Source organism: Lepus europaeus, chromosome 5 (genome assembly GCF_033115175.1).
Source record: "Lepus europaeus isolate LE1 chromosome 5, mLepTim1.pri, whole genome shotgun sequence".
Taxonomy (NCBI): domain Eukaryota; kingdom Metazoa; phylum Chordata; class Mammalia; order Lagomorpha; family Leporidae; genus Lepus; species Lepus europaeus.
Window position 1 is genome coordinate 150,891,986 of NC_084831.1, and position 18,931 is coordinate 150,910,916.

The window sequence follows — 18,931 nt, forward strand, 5'->3', positions numbered from 1 at the left end:
GAGTGCAGCAGGCACGTTCTCTGGGAAGGAAAAGTCTATCCCCTTTAGAGAACCTCTAGGCATGCCCAGAGCAGAGCTGCCACTCCCCTTCGGAGAGTCTCAGCACTCTCCTCAGCATTCTCCTCAGCTGGTTCCCTCAGCACTCTCCTTAGCATTCTCCTCAGCTGGTTCCCTCAGCACTCTCCTCAGCATTCTCCGGTATGCTAATTGTCCCTCCGAACCGGCCAATCCCATATGCTAATTTGTTGACTATATAACCTGTGTGAAACTGCCGCTCAGGGCTCCTCACCGCCTTAGGTGGGGGCCCGTTTGCGCAAACGTTCAATAAATACCTCGTGCTTTTTGCATCAACTGGTCTGGAGTCTGGATTTTTGGGCGTCCTCCCGAGCAAGTGGGCATCTCTACAACTGAGAGGTCCAACAGTCTCACGCTTGGCCACTGCAACCATTTGAGGAGTGAACCAAAGATGAAAGACTTCTTTCTCTCCCTCTCTCTCTTATCACTCTTCCTTTCAAATAAATAAAATAAATTTAAATAAAAAAGACAGGAGCCAGTGCTGTGGAACAGTGGGTTAAAGCCCTGGCCTGAAGTGCCGGCATCCCATATGGGTGCTGGTTCTAGTCCTGGCTGCCCCTCTTCTGATCCAGCTCTCTGCTAAGGCCTGGGAAAGCAGTAGAAGATGGCCCAAGTCCTTGGGCCTCTGCACCCACGTGGGAGACCCAGAGGAAGCTCCTGGCTTCAGATCAGTGCAGCTCAGCCATTGCAGTCATCTGGGGAGTGAACCAGCGGATGGACGACTTCTCTCTGACTTTACCTCTCTAACTCTTTCAATAAATGAAATAAATATTAAAAAAAAAAAAGGCAAGCAATCCAATTATAAATGAGCAAAGGACTTGGATAGATATTTGCCCACAAAAAACATTCAAATGACCAACAAGTAAGTACAAAGATGATTAATATGGCCGGCACTGTAGCTCACTTGGCTAATCCTCCACCTGCAGCGCCGGCACCCCAGGTTCTAGTCCCAGTTGAGGTGCCGGGTACTAGTTCTGGTTGCTTCTCTTCCAGTCCAGCTCTCTGCTGTGGCCCGGGAGTGCAGTGGAGGACGGCCCAAGTATTTGGGCCCTGCAGCCGCATGGAGACCGGGAGGAAGTACCCAGCTCCTGGCTTCGGATCGGCGTAGCGCTGGCCCTATCAGCCATTAGGGGAGTGAACCAACGGATGGAAGACCTTTCTCTCTGTCTCTCTCTCACTGTCTATAACTCTCTCTCTTTGTCTCTCTCTCACTGTCTAACTCTGCCTGCCCCCCCCCAAAAAAAATGATTAATATGATAAGTCAATAAGAAATGCTAATTCAAACAAGATGTCACCTCATACTCACTTGGATGGATTAAAAAAAAAAAAAAACTCGAAAACTAACAAGCCTTGAAGAGAATATGCAGAAAATAGAACCCTCACAGATTTCTGGTAGAAATGGAAAATACTGCAGCCTCTAGCTTGGTAGTTTCCCAAGAAGTTAAAGAGGTACTCAAATCCATGTCAGCAGCACCATTCGTGAAAGTCAAAAAGAAAAGACAATCCAAATGTCCATCTCCATCAATGAATTGACAAATACAAAAATCGTGGTATGCACCTAAAATGGAATATTAGCCATAAAAGAAAGGAGCACTGTCACATGCTATAATATGAATCGACTCTTTTTTTTTTGACAGGCAAAGTGGACAGTGAGAGAGAGAGACAGAGAGAAAGGTCTTCCTTTGCCGTTGGTTCACCCTCTAATGGCCGCCACGGCTGGCGCGCTGCGGCCAGCGCACCGCGCTGATCCGATGGCAGTCAGAGTTACATTGAGAGGAGAGAGAGGAGAGAGGAGATAGAGAGAAAGAGAGGGGAGAGAGAGGTAGGAGAGATCATCCGTTCACTGGTGCACTCCCCAGATGGCAGCAACTGGGGTGGGCCAGGCTGACACCAGGAGTTTCTTCCAGGTCTCCCACATGGTTAGCAGGGACCTAGGAACTTGGGCCATCTTCCCCTACTTTCCAGAATATACAAAGAGATCACGAAACTCCACAACAAAACAAGAAACCCAGTTAAGAAATGGGCACATATTTTTCAAACAGATATTCTTCAAAAGAGGAAATCCAAATGGCAAAAAAACACATGAAAACATGTTTAGGATCACTAGCCATCAGGGAGATGCAAATCAAAACCACAGTGAGGTTTCACCTCACCCCAGTTAGAATGGCTTTCATACAGAAATCAACAAACAACAAATGATGGTGAGAATGTGGGAAAAAGGTACCCTAACCCACTGTTGGTGGGAATGTTAACTGATAAAACCACTATGGAAATCAGTTTGGAGATACCTCAGAAGTCTGAATACAGACCTACCCGATGACCCAGCCATTCCATTCCTGGGAATTTACCCAAGGGAAATGTAATCAGCATACGAAAGAGTCATCTGTACCCCCATATTTACTGCAGCTCAATTCACAATAGCTAAGACATGGAATCAACCAAAATGCCCATCAACTGAAGGCTGGATAAAGAAATTATGAGTTATGTACTCTATGGAATATTACACAGCGGTTAAAACAAATATAATCTGGTCATTTGCAATAAAATGGATAAGTCTGGAAAAATCATACTTAGTGAAATAAGCCAGTCTCAAAGGGACAAATACCATATGTTCTCCTTGAACTGTGATAACTAACAGAGCACCTAAAACGTAATCTGTAAAAGTGAAATTGACACTTTGAGAAGCAATGATGAACAGCCCTTGTCTTGACTGTTGAGGAATAGTTTTTTTTTCCTCTTTTTCATACTATTTGTTGAACTCTTTACTTAACATAGAGCTAATCATTTGTGTATAAAGACAACTGAAAACAGATCTCAGTAAAAAATAAGAGTGGAATAAGAGAGGGAGGAGAAAGTTTTTAACTGTAAAGCTGTATAGTTTTGTATACATTCCTACTGACTTAGTTCTAAGGGCACAGTTTAAAAATTACCATGGGACCCCAAATCTCATTAAGCTGGATGGTAAAAATGCCATCTTAAGTGTTAAAGTGATCAAATAGATAGGATTAAGTGTTAAAGGGATCATATAAATAAGATCAAATGTCTGGTAATAATAATAGATAGAATTAAAAAGCAGAGAAGGTTCCAACATTTTCAAATGTAGCCTTTTTCTTTTTAACCCACTACAGCCAGGGCTGGGCTAGGCTGACGATAGGAGCCAAGAAACTCCACCTATGTGTGTAGCAGGGAATCAAGTACTTAGGCCATCATCTGATGTTTCCCACGTGTATTAGCCAGAAACTAGAGAAGCAGAGTAGGTAGTACTTGAACCAGGCACTTTTATGGGTTGCAAGCATCCCAAGCAGCAGCTTAATCCACTGTGGCACAACACACACCTCTAATGTAAACTTTCAGGTGTTATACACATATAGAAAAGTGGATAAATCATAAATATATAATATGATGAAAATGATAAAGTAAATTAGTACACAGAACAAAAAATAGTAGCGGCATCCAAAAAACTCCCCCACGTACCCCCTTCCAGTTGTTCCCCATTCCCAGGGCATGCATATCCTAATCTCTAACATAAATTTTTAACTGTGGTTTGAACTCTACATAAATAGAATCATGTAATAAAGACTGCGTCTGCAGCCTTCTGTTACATATTTGTGAGATCCACTCATGTTCTTGTGTGTGGTTTTCATTCCCATAACTATATACTGCTTTCACTAGGTACAAGCACATTAAGATTTATTAGTACTGATTAGCTCTAATACTGATGAACATCTGGGTTGTTTCCAGATAGGGAGCAGTTACAAACAGAACTGTAATTTCAACATTCTCACACATGTCTTTTGGTGGAAACTGTATATAGGCATTCTATAAGAGCTGGGTCATAGGTTAGTATACGTTCAGTTTTGGTAAATATGCTAAATAGTTCTCCAAAGCACTGTGCCCACTTTATTCACACTACTACACCACTCATTGTAATATTCCATTGTATAGGGATAATATAATTTACCTAAACATTCACAGCTGGTGGGTATTTGAGTGGTTTTTTTAAGTTTTGCTATTATAAATAAAATGCCAGTGAGTACTCTCCTTGCATACATATCTTTACACCAATGTACAAGTATTGTAGTTACTGTAAGAAATAAAATTGCCTGGGGCCTGTGCTGTGGCACAGTGGGTAAAGTCACTGCCTGCTGTGTTGGCATCTCATATGGGTGCTGGTTTCTGTCCAGGTTGCTCCATTTTCAGTGCAGCTCCCTGCATTATAATGTGCCTAGGAAATCTACAGAACATGGCCCAGATGGTTGGGTCCCTGCACCTGCACGGGAGACCCAGAAGAAGCTCCTGGCTCCTGGCTTCAGATGGGCCCAGCTCTGGCCATTGCAGCCATTTGGGGAGTGAACCAGCAGATGGAAGGCCTCTCTCTCTCTCTATCTCTCCTTTCTGTAACTCTACCTTTCAAAAAAATAAATAAATCTTAAAAGAAGAAGAAAAAGAAAATTGCCTAATCAAAGTGATTGTAAATATAAACACATTATTCTCAAAAGAGATTCTAACAATTAATTCTCTTCCTACTAAATACTAAATAGGAAAGTACCTATTTTCACACCCTTAAATTCACTCTAAATAATCAAACCAATAAATGAACTTGATATATTTTAATTCTATTAAATTAAATTTTGCTAGTAATCTGTCAAGGAATCAAGTCCAAAAAAAAAAGTCAAAGCAGGCAACTGTACATTGTCATGAAACTGAGTATCAAGAATATGTGATTTTCAGGCAAATTACTAAACATCAGGCCATGTCCCCTTGAGAACCACAGCAATTATGCACATTTTTATGTGAACGTTCGGGGGGAAAAAATCATGCTTGTACATGCATTACTACTGCTGTGTTTTCTCTGACTCTCAACATTTATCTTTTGAGCACCCACTGGGAGATAAATAAGGACAGATAGCTGGATTTAACAATATTTACCCACTCCCACCCCAGTACACACAAAGAGCAAGTAGAGGGTTCTGAGGTGAGAGAACATAATGCATAATACCAAATGCATAAACCACACATGTTAAAAAGTAGATCAGTCTTTTCACGAAAGCAGTCTATATTTACTAAGGAAAGTACGCCTCAATTTACATCTTTTACATACACTACCAAATTATTTTCCACAAATTGTAACAATGTATACTCCTAATACTAGTATGCAAGTTTTCTTAAATTAATTCACATAAAAATGTTTATTTTTTTTCTTAAGTCTTATTTAATGATGATGATGCTAACACCACACTCGTATCTTGGAAATAAAAGATATAAATTAACCTCCTCCCTCCTCTTTCATCCTTCTCACCCCAGACCAACTAAATCTCTTTGCTCTTCCGTCCCCTCCCTTAGAATGCCTTTCGTTCCATCAACATCTTACATAAGTGCCATTTCTTCCGCAAACCCTTCTCTGGTGCTGTCGATTCTAAGTAACCACTTATTCCTTTGAACTGCTTAGAACATTTAACACCTTCTTACAGTATATCTGCAAGGTGACCGGCACATAACAAAACTTCCCGGCCAGATGCATCAATTAATTTACAAGCTTTCATTGGAATTCCGCTCTGGGCGAGGTTCACCGGTCCCAACAGAGGTTGGGAGGACTCTTTTTGTAGATACAGGGCGTGGGGGTTAAAGGTTGAGGCAGGGCTGATCCCCACTGGTTGACCTTTAGGCACCTGCAGGGACCCTGACAAGGACTTTTCGTCCCCAGAAGTGCGGGTGGGGACTCTCCATTCCCAGAAGTGTGGGCCTTCTCTCCTTGCAGATCCCAAAGCTACCAATATCATTATTATTTTAATATGTGCCTTGATTTTTATGGGCTAATAAATTTCATAAGGAAAGGGATTCTTTTCTACCTTAAGACTCCAGAGTATCAAGAATAATCATGAGATCCATAAAACTTACTTATTGAATCAATCAATGATTTCTAAAGCAACTCTGAAAATTTAAGATATTTAGGGGTCGCTGCTGTGGCATAGTGGGTAAAGCCCTTGCCTGCAGTGCCGGCATCCCATATGGGCACCAGTTCAAGTCCCGGCTGCTCCACTTCCGATCCAGCTCTCTGCTATGGCCTGGGAAAGCAGAAGATGGCCCACGTGCTTGGGCCCCTGCACCCACGTGGGAGACCCGGAAGAAGCTCCTGGCTCCTGGCTCTGGATTGGCACAGCTTCGGCCACTGCAGCCAAATGAGTGAACCAGCGGATGGAAGAACTCTCTTTCTCTCTGTCTCCCTCTGCCTCTCCTTTTCTCTCTGTGTAACTCTGACTTTCAAATAAATAAATCTTTAAAAAAAAAAAAAAAGGATATTTAAGCTCATTTAGCAGATGAGGAAACTGTTTCAGAGAAGTTAAGTTTTGTCCTTAAAGCTGAGACTGCTAGAGCCGGACTAAAACCAAGGAAGACCTGTTTTCTTCCACAACAACTGGCTAGATAATCTAGGTCAAAGATTTCTCATTGGAGAATCTCCATATATGATACATAAGTAAAATGTATTCACCCTAAATAAATAGGAGTATATTTAAAATATGATCATGAATCCTATCAGTAGGAACCATGAAGTTAGGGTGGACAACAATAAAGTTGGTTTTTAGTAACTGGTGGGAAGGAAAATACAAAAACATAGTTAACTATGTAAAATTCATATGCTCTCTAAAAACCATTACGACTTGAGTTATAATTTCATAATGCACAAGTTACAGCCTTAAGAAAAATATTTATGAGGAATAATGAGTTCAGTAACTTATTTCTCAGACATCTGCTATATGCTTTGCACTATCTTAGAGAACTGAAATAAAAAATGAAAAACTCATCATCCCTGCAATAGAGATAAGCATGTCAATGATAAAAGCCACCTCTGTTTGAGCATTATTATGATCACTGCAAGTCAAAACAAAATATGGTGGGTATTATATGGTAGCTTCTATTTATGAACCACTTTTCTCTGCAGTCTGGGGCTAGCACTGTGGCACAGTGAAGCCACTGCCTGGGATCCCAGCATCCTCCACCAGAGCGCAGGTTTGACCCCAAGCCACCGAGCTTCTGATTCAGCTCCTGATAATGCACCTATGACAGCAGGGATGGTGACCCAAGTGCCTGGGCCTCTGCCACGCATGTGGGAGACCCATATGGAATTCTGGGTTCCCGGGTTCAGCCAGGGATACCTTTGAAGCCATTTGGGGACTGACCCAGCAGTTGGCATATTTCTCTTCCTTTCCCACGTTGCCTTTCAAGTAAAATATCTAAATAAACAAGTAACATCTGTTTCTAAATCGTATTTCTTTTCACATCTCACCATGCAGAAATTAATTTTTTCTTAATGATTCATAGTGATAATTATGAGCATAATTATATAAACTCTTGAGGTAAATAAAGATTATCTGTGCTTAAAAGTTCTTATCTGCAAGAAGATTTGAGACTCTGTTCTGTCTTTTGTCATTTGTGCATTTCCTGTCTATCACTTATTTTCATCTTTTTCCTTCTCTTCCAACCATACAAACTTCTCGAGTATTTTGTGAGTCCCTACTATAGTCTAGGAGGTATTCTAGGTGCTGGAGGTATAATGGTGGACAGGAGAGACAAGAGCCTAGGAATCAAAAAGTTTGCATTCCAGTGGGAAAATAGATAACAAGAAACGTAAGTACACAATATAATGTTATGGGATTATAAGCACTCTGAGGAAAACTAATGCAGGCTAAAAAGACAAAAAGGAGTAGAACAGACTATTTTAGGGCAAGGTGATCAGGAAAGGCCTTTCTGAAGGGGTAGCATTTGGATAACAGCCTTTATGAATAAAGTAAGAGAGTAAGCCCTGCACACATCTTAGGGAAGGCAATGTCTTCCACGAGAATGGATTCAAGGAATAGCAATCACACAAGTGTGGTTGGAGAGTGTGGAGGAGGATGACAGGCTATGAAGTAAGAATTCTCTCAGAGATGAAAGGTGAGAACCTGAGGGGTCTTGTAAGCCATGGTAAGGAGTTCACTAGTGGCTGTCAGTGATGTGGGCAAGGAGGTAGCTGGGAAGCAAAGAGGAGCTGAGAGATTGCCAGCAGCATCTGGGCCACAGCCTGACTGCTCTAAACCCCATCTCCTTCCATGCCTATGCAATGGGACTTCAGGCCCTCAACACCCATTCTCCATTATGCACCTGAGCCTTCCTTTCCATCACATACTGAGACATGTTCCCTAGAGATGACCATGTGCGTGCTCAAGCCCACATGGAGACACCGTAACACATCTGAGAACAGGGAAGCAAGTGTTACTCAAGCTCTGCCTCCACCTCCACCCCATGTGAACACTGAATTAGGGCTGTACCCCTTCTCTATAAAAGGGCAAGTCCATTTTTGGTGAAGGCAGCAGTTCTTCCTTTCTCATGAAAAGTTCACCACACTCAGGTCTGAGCGTGTACTGGCCCTTTAAATAAGTCTTGCTTTCCTGTACACCGTTAAGCTTCTTCCTTGAACTCTTTCACACGTGGAGGGAAGAGCCTGGAACAAGCCCCACTGGGAGGCCCCTTAACCCACAACGTAAGGAGCCAAGAGTGAATGCAGGGAGAGAGGTTCAAAGGCCACTGTGGCATGCTGAACAAGGAATGGCTGCATGGACAAAGACGGCATTGGTAGAGGGGTTGGGAAGTGATCAGATTTGGAGCACATTCTGAAGACAGAGCGACAGGATTTGCTGAAGGACTGGATATGGAGTACGCGGAAAAGAGAGGCTGCAAGTTTTCAGACAGAAATGGGATGGAAGATGGTGTCCTCAGAGGAGAAAGCATATTTAGGGGTAAAAATCAAGGTTTCTTTTGTATACCCAAGTCTGAGATGTCTATCAGACTTCCATCCAAGTAGACAATCAAATGTCATTCAGAGGAGAGAGGGTAGTACTTGGGAGCCATTAGCATACAGATGGTATTTATAGTAACAGGCTTGAATAAGATTGCCTAGGGAGAAAGGAATGCAGACAGAAAACTCAAGGACTGAGTCTGCTAGTACTCCTCAACATCTCAATGTCACAATCAAAGGTATGGCTAGCAAAGGATCCTGGGAAAGAACTGCTGGCGAAATTTAAGGGGAAAACCAGCAGAGCATGGATTTCCCAGGAAAAAAAAAAGCCATGGATAAAAGTGTTTCAAGACGTAGTGATCAACAATGTGAAATGCTGCCAAGAAGTATGTCCAATTTTGCAGAGTTAAGTAAGATCATGCCTACCTTTTGCTGTTACATTATTTCTCAATGGGGAAACACTAATGCTCCTAGCAATCCTTCCTCCTTCTTTCTTTCTGATTTCTAACTTCCACAGACTACAAATTATATAACTAAGCCTTCTTAAAACTATAAGAAAAGAAACTGTCAATATATTCTGAAAAGAATGTTAGGGTCTCCAATAAGCAAAGTAAATGATTTTTAGTGAATGAATTTCGTAACAAATTATTTATCCTCAACTATGATCAAGGAAGCTGAAGTTCTCGATAACTGAATTCTAAAAAGTCTGAAACAGCACATACAAGCTGGAAAATGATGAATACATCACACACTGGCAATGCTTTAAAGTATGACCATATCCAAAGGAGGAAAAAGAATAATCAAAAAGCCCCACATCATTCATAAAAACCAAAAACTAACTCCTTTTGACAGCTTTCAGATGCATGTTTGATTCATTACAGATGGACAGAAGATAACAAAGTCACATTAATATATAAAAATAATCCAAAATTTAAACTACTTACCGGCAAGCACAAGAGTAATATTCAGTACAATGAATATTCCACAAAACAGACCAACTCTAAAAGTAGTCCATGCTGGTGCAGGCTGTGAACAGAAAAACAGCACTTTGGGTATAGGTCAACATGTTATAATAGTAGTATAGAGCCTCAAAGTTCTATCATGAAAATTTTATTTTTATGGTCGGAATTTCTATAAATCTGAACCACAGAACCATCTATCTTTCATCATCCTATAATAACTGTAATAGAGTTGCCAGTTAATTGGACTCTATAGAGAAACCTGAGTCTCAAAATAAGATTAAAATCTTAGGCACAAAATTATATGCACACTAATTTTTTTGTAGAGGAGAAATTTAAGAGACAATTTAATTTTTACAATGTATACATCTCTAAGTTTTGTGAGTTGCTGTTACTCAAAGTTTGCATATTTGTACTATGAATACTAGAGTTAATAGTAAAAATAAGAACACTTATTTTCTGTCAGGATTTATTTTGTAGTAATTTTTAAATTAATTTATTATTTTTATATATTTGAAAGGCAAAGAGAAAAAGACAGACTAAGACAGACAAAGATTTCTGTCATCTACTGGTTCATTCTTTAAATGCTTGTGACAGCCAAGGGTGGGCCAAGTCAAATGCATCAACCCAGAATGGAAAGCCGGATCTCTCACATGGGTGGCAGGGACTGGACTATGAGCCATGTCCTGCTGCCTCCCAGCATGTGCATCCACAAGATACTGGAATTCCCAGCACAGCAGGACCTGACCCAAGGCACTCTGGTATGGGACGTGGGCATCTCAAGCAGTAGCATAACCACTGCCTGCCTCCTGATGCAATTTAAATGAACCTTTCAAGATAAAGCACATATTCTCAAGAGACTGGAAAATCAGTGACAAAATAAGAATTTCCAGACTTTGTTAAGTTTAAAAAATATATTTCTGTTATGATTTAACGTTTTACATAGAAAGTGATTTTAAAAACTACTGTTTTCTAAAATAAATAAAACGAAGTGTCTTAGATTTTAACCATAAAGGGGGCTGGGGTGTTGTGGTGCAGCAGGTTAAAGCCATTGTGTGGGGAAGCGTTAGGATAAAGCCCCACCTCCACTTAGGCAGTTTCCTAACCTGCAACTGAGGAGGCAGCAGATCACGGCTCAGGTCGCTGGGTCTCTGCCATTCATTGGGAGATGCAGGTGCGGTTCCAGACCCTGATTTCTGCATGGCCAAATCCCTGCTATTTTTTCCATATGGAAAGTGAACCAACACCAACAGGCAGAAACTCTCTCTCTCTCTCTCTCTCACTTTGCCTTTCAAATAAATAAACTTTAAAAAATTAAAAGGGATGACAAACATAAAGAAAGATAATCTTCTGGACTAAATATTTGTAATGAATATTATAAAAATTTTTATTGCTATTAGAAGTGGTACTCCATTTCAGGTATTTTAAATGTTTTATAAAAATCTTGAAAAATATTGAGACTCAATCTTTCTTACTTATTATTAATAAAAGGTATCAGATTGAAAACATCCAGAGGAAGATGGTCATGTTATTTTAAACAAATTATCTTTAGTTGCAAAAATTGCATAATTTATCACATACACTAAAAAAATGTATACCAGTGAATTCAGACTTGTAGAAATGAGTAGTAACAGAGCACTACACAGTCCCTAGTACTCTTCTTCAGAAGCAGAATATGCCGTTAGCTTTGAAGTCTCTACAGCTCCCTGATCCGAAAACCTGCCCGCCTTACCACATAACCATGTCCATGCTTTCTTTACCTTAATACCCCTACATACATTCCTAAATACCTACATCTTTTAAAATCAGTTACTAGCAGTTTTATTCAGATAACTAATTACAATAAATACATACTTTATAATTTTTTTCTTTTGTTTTAGAATTTTTCTTTAATTTACGAAGTTTGACTATGATATGCCTATTTTAAAAACTTATTGATTAAATTGACATAAACAACACATACTAGGTACAATTTATCTATGAAACCACCACCATCATCAAGATGATGAACATACCCATGACGTCCAAGAATCTCCTCATGCCTCTTCTTTGCCTTGCCCTTCAAACCATACTACTCTAGCTCTGATGTACGTTTTGTCACAATATATTAGTTTGCATTTTCCAGACCCTTGGATAGGTGGAGTCACAAGAATTATACTGTTGTTTTTTGGGTCTGCATTCCTTCTGTCCACACAAGGCATTCGAGAGTCATCCATGGTGCTGCATTATCCATAAGTTACTCCTTTTATTGCTGAGTATTAAATCATTGTATGGATATATCACAGATTGTTTATCATTCACGTATTAATGGACACTTGGATTTTTAACCAGTTTTAGCTTCTTATAAATAAAGCTGCTATGAATGTTTATGTATCAGCATTTATATGGACATATGCTTACACTTAGGTAAATATTTAGGAGTATAACAGATCATATGTTAAAAGCGTAGTGGCTGCCAGCGCCGGCACCCCGGGGTTCTAGTCCCTGTTGGGGCGCCAGATTCTGTCCCGGTTGCCCCTCTTCCAGGCCAGCTCTCTGCTGTGGCCCGGGAAGGCAGTGGTGGATGGCCCAAGTGCTTGGGCCCTGCACCCGCATGGGAGACCAGGAGAAGCACCTGGCTCCTGGCTTTGGATCAGTGCAGCGCGCCGGCCATGGCAGCCATTTGGGGGGTGAACCAACGGAAGGAAGACCTTTCTCTCTGTCTATCTCTCACTGTCTAACTCTGCCTGTCAAAAAATAAAAATAAAGAAATAAAAAATAAATAAAAGTGTAGTGGTGGGGGACCAACGCTGTGGCGTAGTAGGCTAAGCCTCCACCCGTGGAGTCATCATCCCATACGAATGCTGGTTCATGTCTCGGCTATTCCTCTTGAGATCCAGCTCTCTGCTATGGCCTGGGAAAGCAGTGAAGGATGGCCCAAATGCTTGGGCCCCTGCATCCGTGTGGGAGACCCAGAGGAAGCACCTGGCTTCGAATCAGCCCAGCTCCAGCAGTTGAGGCCATTTGGGGAGTGAACCAGTAGATGGAAGAACTTTTTCTCTGTTTCCCCCTCTCTCTGTCTGTAACTCTGCCTCTCAAATAAAAAAAAAATAAAATTTTAAAAAGTAAAAAATGTAGTGGTTATACCATTTTACATTGCATCACAGCATATGAAATATGAGAACTCTTGTTCCTCCAATATTTATTATGATTACTTTTTAAATTTTAGCTGTTCTAATAGGTATTATAGCATTACTGGTTTAATTTGCATTTCCCTACTACATAATGATACTGAGCATCTTGTCACATGCTAATATTTTTACATATACATACTTGATAAAGTTCCTATTTACCTTTTGTCCCCCCCGCCCAGCTTATTTTTAATTTGGGTTGTTTGCTTATTATTGAGTAATGAAATTCTTTATAAATTCTTTTTTTTTTTTTTAAATAGCATCCACACAGTAAACTAGTTTGGACTGCAGATGAATTTTTTTTTTTAAAGATTATTTTATTTATTTGAAAGACAGAGTTACAGAGAGAGGTAGAGTCAGTGAGAGAGAGAGAGAGAGAGAGAGAGGTCTTCCATCCACTGATTCACACCCCAAATGGCCACATTAGCCAGAGTTGAGGTGATCTGAGGCCAGGAGCGTCTTCCCTGTCTCCCATGTTGGTGCAGGGACCCAAGCACTTGGGCCATCTTCTACTGCTTTCCCAGCCCATAGCAGAGAGCTGGATCAGAAGTGGAGCAGCCAGGACTCAAACCAGCACCCAAAAGGATGCCAGCACAGTAGGCCAGGACTTTAACCCACTGCGCCACAGCGCTGGCCCCTCTTTATACATTCTTGATACAAGTTCTTTATCAGATATGTTTTATAAATATCTTCTCCTAATGCTTTTCATTAATTCTCTTAGCATCTTTTTAAGAACAGGAAGCTTTTGGGGCCAGTGTTGTGGTGTAGTGGGTAAAACTGCCACTTGCAATACCAGCATCTCAAACAAGTGCCGGTTGCTCCATTTCCAATATTGCACTCTGCTAATGGCCTGGGAAAACAGCAGAAGATGGCCCAAGTGCTTAGGCTCCAATACCCAAGTGGAGACCTGGAAGCAGCTCCTGGTTCTGGCCTGGCCCAGCCATTACAGCCATCTGAGGAGTGAACAGGTGGATGAAAGATTCTCTCTCTCTTTCAAACAAATAATCTTTAAAAAAAAAAAAAGAAGAAGAAGAAGAAAAGAAAGGATAGAAAGTTTTTTACTTTCATAGGTGTTATTAGCATCATTTCAAATAATTTTTTTTATTTGAAAGGCAGAGAGACAGGAGAGTATATGGGGTGAAGTATGAATAAAAATTATGGTGCTAGGGCATACTGAATCCAACTACTATAGCATCATTTGTTGAAAATACTTTTTCTCCACTGATTTGTCTTATATATGTACTGAAAATTACTTGCCCATATATGTTAGTCTACTTTTGAACTCTATTCTGTTCCATTGATTATATGCTTATCTTGGCATTAGTACCACACTGTCAAGAGTACTACAGCTCTAATAATAAGATTTTTTATATTTTTTTTATTTATTTATCTGAGAGGTAGAGTTACACTCAGTGATAGGGAGAGACAGAGAGAAAGCTCTTCCTTCCGCTGGTTCACTCCCAAAATGGCCGCAATGGCCGGAGCTTCGCCAATATGAAGCCAGGAGCCAGGAGCTTCTTCCAGCCTCCAACGCTAGTGCAGGGGCGCAAGGATTTGAGCCATGTTCTACTGCTTTCTCAGGCCACAGCAAAGACCCAGATCGGAAGAACAGCCAGGTAAGAACCAGCGCCCGTATGGGATGCCGGCGCTGCAGGCAGAGGATTAACCTACTGCGCTACGGCCCCTATTAATAAATTTAGATATTAGGTATTTCTTTTCTTTTTAAGATTGGTTTATTTGAAAGGCAGAGTTGGGGTAGGGGAAGGGAATCTTCCATCTGCTGATTCCCTCTGCAAATGGCAGAGTGAAGGGCTGGAACCAGACCAATTTGAAGCCACAAGCCAAGAGATTCTTCCAGGTCTCACATGGGTGCAGAGGCCCAGGTACTTGGGCCATCTTCCTCTGCTTTCCCTGTCTCATCAGCGGAAAGCAGCCGGGACTTGAACCAGCACCCTTACAGGATACCACTGGCTTTACCTGCTAAGCCACAGTGCCAGCCCCGCTATCAGTTCCTTCTGATCTTTCAATTAGTTGTTCCAAAGTTGCTCAGGACCTATTCCATTCCATTCCAGGTCCTTTGCATTTTCACATACAGTTTAAAATCAGTTCAGCAATAAAATTTTTTTTTGAGATTTCTGAGTTGGATTGTATTTTATATAAAGATCAATTTAGGAAGCAGTATTTAAATATCGGGTTGGGTTCAGCATTGAGGCATAGCAGATAAACACCAGTTCCAGACCCAATTCCAATTCCAATCCAGCTCCCTGCTAATGCACCTGGGAAAGCAGAAGATGGCCACAAGTGCGTGGGCCCCTGCACCCAGGTGGGGGCAGGGAAGAAGCTCTGGACTCCAGGCTTCAGCCTGACCCAGCCTTGTCTGCTACAGCCATTTGGGGAGACCCCTCTCTCTCTCTCTCTCTCTGTAACTCTGTATTTCAAATAAATAGATAAACCTTATTTTAAAAAATAAAATTGGTTTTATTCAGTACACTCATCTACATGTTTTTATTAATTTTATTCAAGGCATACAAATTTTATGTACTTCATATATACAGACCTAGTAACATAGTAACTTAGTAACATCCCACCCTGCCTTCCCTCACACCCATGGTCCCACCCTTCTTCCTCCTTCCTCTCCTATTCCCACTCTTAATCTTTACAAAGATCTATGGCCGGCGCCGTGGCTTAACAGGCTAATCCTCCGCCTTGCGACGCCGGCACACCGGGTTCTAGTCCCGGTCAGGGCGCCGGATTCTATCCCAGTTGCCCCTTTTCCAGGCTAGCTCTCTGCTGTGGCCTGGGAAGGCAGTGGAGGATGGCCCAAGTGCTTGGGCCCTGCACCAGCATGGGAGACCAGGAGAAGCACCTGGCTCCTGGCTTTGGATCAGCGAGATGTGCCGGCCACAGTGGCCATTGGAGGGTGAACCAACGGCAAAAAGGAAGACCTTTCTCTCTGTCTGTCTCTCTCACTATCCACTCTGCCTGTCCAAAAAAAAAAAAAAAAAAAAGGTAACAAAGATCTATTTTCAGTTAACTTTATACGCATAAGGTTAGCCCTACACCAAGTAAAGAGTTCAACAAACAGTATGAAGAAAAAAAAGATTGTTCCTCAACAGTAGATTCAAGGTCTGCAAACAATCATTGAATCTCAGAATGTCCAGTTCACTCCTACACATGACATTTCAGGCACTCTGTTAGTTACCACAGACCAGGGAAACTTATGGTGTTTGTCTTTTTGGGACTGGCTTATTTCACTAACTATAATGGTTTCCAGTTGCATCCATTTTGTTACAAAAGATAGTTTTTCATTTTTTTTTACAGCTGCGTAGTATTCCAGAGTGTATGTATCCCATAATTTCTTTATCCAGTCATCAGTTGATGGACATCTGGGTTGACTCCATACCTTAGCTATTGTGAACTGAGCTGCAATAAACAAGGCGGAACAGATAATTCTCTCATATACTGATTTCATTTTGTTTGGGTAAATTCCTTGAAGTGTGATTGCTGGGTCATACAGTATATCTATTTTCAGCTTTCTGAGGTAACTCCATACTGTCTTCCACAGTGTTTGTACCAGTTTACATTCTCACCAACGGTGGATTACGGTACCTTTCCCCCCATATCACTGCCAGCATTTACTGTTTTTTGATTTCTGTATGAGAACATTCTAACTGGGGTGAGGTGAAACCTCACTGTGATTATGATTATGATAGTTCGTGATCCTGAGCATTTTTTCATGTGTCTGTTGGTCATCTGAATTTCATCCTTTGAAAAACGCCTGTTCAAGTCCTTTGCCAATTTCTTAACTGGATTCTGTGTTACTGTTGTTGAGTTTCTTGAGCTCTTTATAGATTTCGGAAATTAATCCTTTATCAGCTTCCCAGTTTACAGATATTTTCTCGCATTCTGTAGGTTGCCTCTTCATCTTGCTGAGTGTTTGCTTTGTGGTACAGAAGCTTCTCAGATTGATGCAATCCCATTTGTTAATCTTGGCTTTGATTATCTATGCTTCTGGAGTCTTTTCCAACTAGTCTTTGCCTATGCCAATGTCTTGCAGGGGTTCTCCAATATTCTCTAGTAATTTGATAGTATCAGGTACTAGGTCTTAAATCCATTTTGAATGGATTTTCGTGTAAGATGTAAGGTAGGGGTCCTGCTTCATACTTCTGCATGTGGAAATCCAGTTTTCCTAGCACCATTTGTTGAACAGACTGTCCGTGCTCCAGGGATTGGTTTTGACTCCGTGGTCAAATATATGTTGGGCCAGTGCTATGGCGCAGCAGGTTAACACCCTGGCCTGGAGCCCTGGCATTCATATGGGCGCTGGTTCGAGTCCTGGATGCTCCACTTCTGATCCAGCTCTCTGCTATGGCCTGGGAAACCAGTGGAGGATGGCCCAAATTCTTGGGCCTCTGCACCCACATGGAGACCCAGAAGAAGCTCCTGGCTCCTGGCTCTGGATTGGCACAGCTCTGGCCGTTGGGGTCAACTGGGGAGTGAACCATCGGATGGAGGACCTCTCTCTCTCTCTCTCTCTCTCTCTCTCTGCCTCTCCTCTGCCTCCTTAAAATATATATATAAGTTGGATGTAAATGCTTGGACTGATTTCTGGCGTTTCTATTGTGTTCCATTGGTCTATCCATCTGTTTTTGTACCAGTACCAGGCTGTTTTGATTATAAGTGCCCTGTAGTATGTCTTAAAATCTGGTATTGTGGTGCCTCCAGCGTTGTTTTCATTGTATAAGATTGCTTTAGCTATTTGGAGCCTCTTGTGTTTCCATATCAAGTTTAGCATCATTTTTTCTAGGTCTGAGAAGAATGTCCTTGGTATTCTGATTGGGATCACACTGAATCTGTAAACTGCTTTTGTTAATATGGAAATTTTGATGATATTGCTTCTTATAATCCATAAAAATGAAAAATTTTTCCATTTTTTTGTGTCTTCTTCTATTTCTTTCTTTAATGTTTTGTAATTTTCACTGTAGAGATCTTTAACATTGTTGGATAAGTTTTTTCCAAGGTATTTGTTTTACAGCTATTGTGAATGGGATTGATCTTAGAAGTTCTTTCTCAGCCATGGCATTGTCTGTATATACAAAGGCTATTGATTTTTGTGTGTTAATTTTATATCCGGCCATTTTACCAAACTCTATAGAGTTCCAATAGTCTCTTAGTCTTTTGGATTCTAAATACAGAATCATGTAATACTTAAGCTTCAAGTTGTATTCAATTCAATAATATTTCATAGTTTTTACTATAAATGTCTTGGACATCTTTTGTCAGAATTATCCCTACATATTTCATGTTTTGATGGTATTATAAATAGCACTGTTTCTATTTCCAACTGTTCTTGCTATTATAAAAACACACAATTGATTTTAGAATATTTATCTTGTATTCTACAAAGAGCTCTTTTATTAGTTCTTATTAGTTATTATAAACCCATAGACTCACTGGATTTTCTACAAAGATCATCACTGTCAATGACAGAAAAATCTCAAAAGTTTTACTTCATCATTTCTAATCTAAATGCCATTTATTTCTTTTTCTTATTTTACAATGATGGCTACACTCAGCAGCACAATGTTGAACAGAAGTGGTAAGAGAAAATATCCTTTTTGGTTCATAGCCTTAGGAAGAAAGTATTCAGTGTTTTACCATTAATTATGCTATTAATTATAGATTTTTCATAGATGCCTCTTATTAGGTTATGGAAGCTCTTTCTGTTACTGATTTCAGTTCCACTGTAGTCAAAGAATAAATCCTGTACAATTTAAGTCCTTGTAAATTATTGAAATTTATTTATGATACAGAAGATATCATCTAATAGAGTCTTTTTTTTTTTTTGGTATAACTGATAGATTTTAGACAATGTTATATAGCAGTCCAACACATATGAACACACTGTATCACTTAAAAAGTAATCATTTCAAGAAACCAAAACTAGTACATCA

At 40.6% G+C, this 18,931-nt stretch overlaps 1 protein-coding gene across 1 annotated transcript in view; it reads right to left on the minus strand.

Annotated features, from left to right (window-relative positions):
• Window positions 1-18,931, minus strand: part of XPR1 (xenotropic and polytropic retrovirus receptor 1) — a 214,127-nt gene that overhangs the window by 64,412 nt on the left and 130,784 nt on the right. The window contains exon 7 of the mRNA XM_062192940.1: window positions 9,793-9,874. Within this exon, the coding sequence (XP_062048924.1) occupies window positions 9,793-9,874 (82 nt within the window). The remainder of the gene's footprint in view (window positions 1-9,792; window positions 9,875-18,931) is intronic.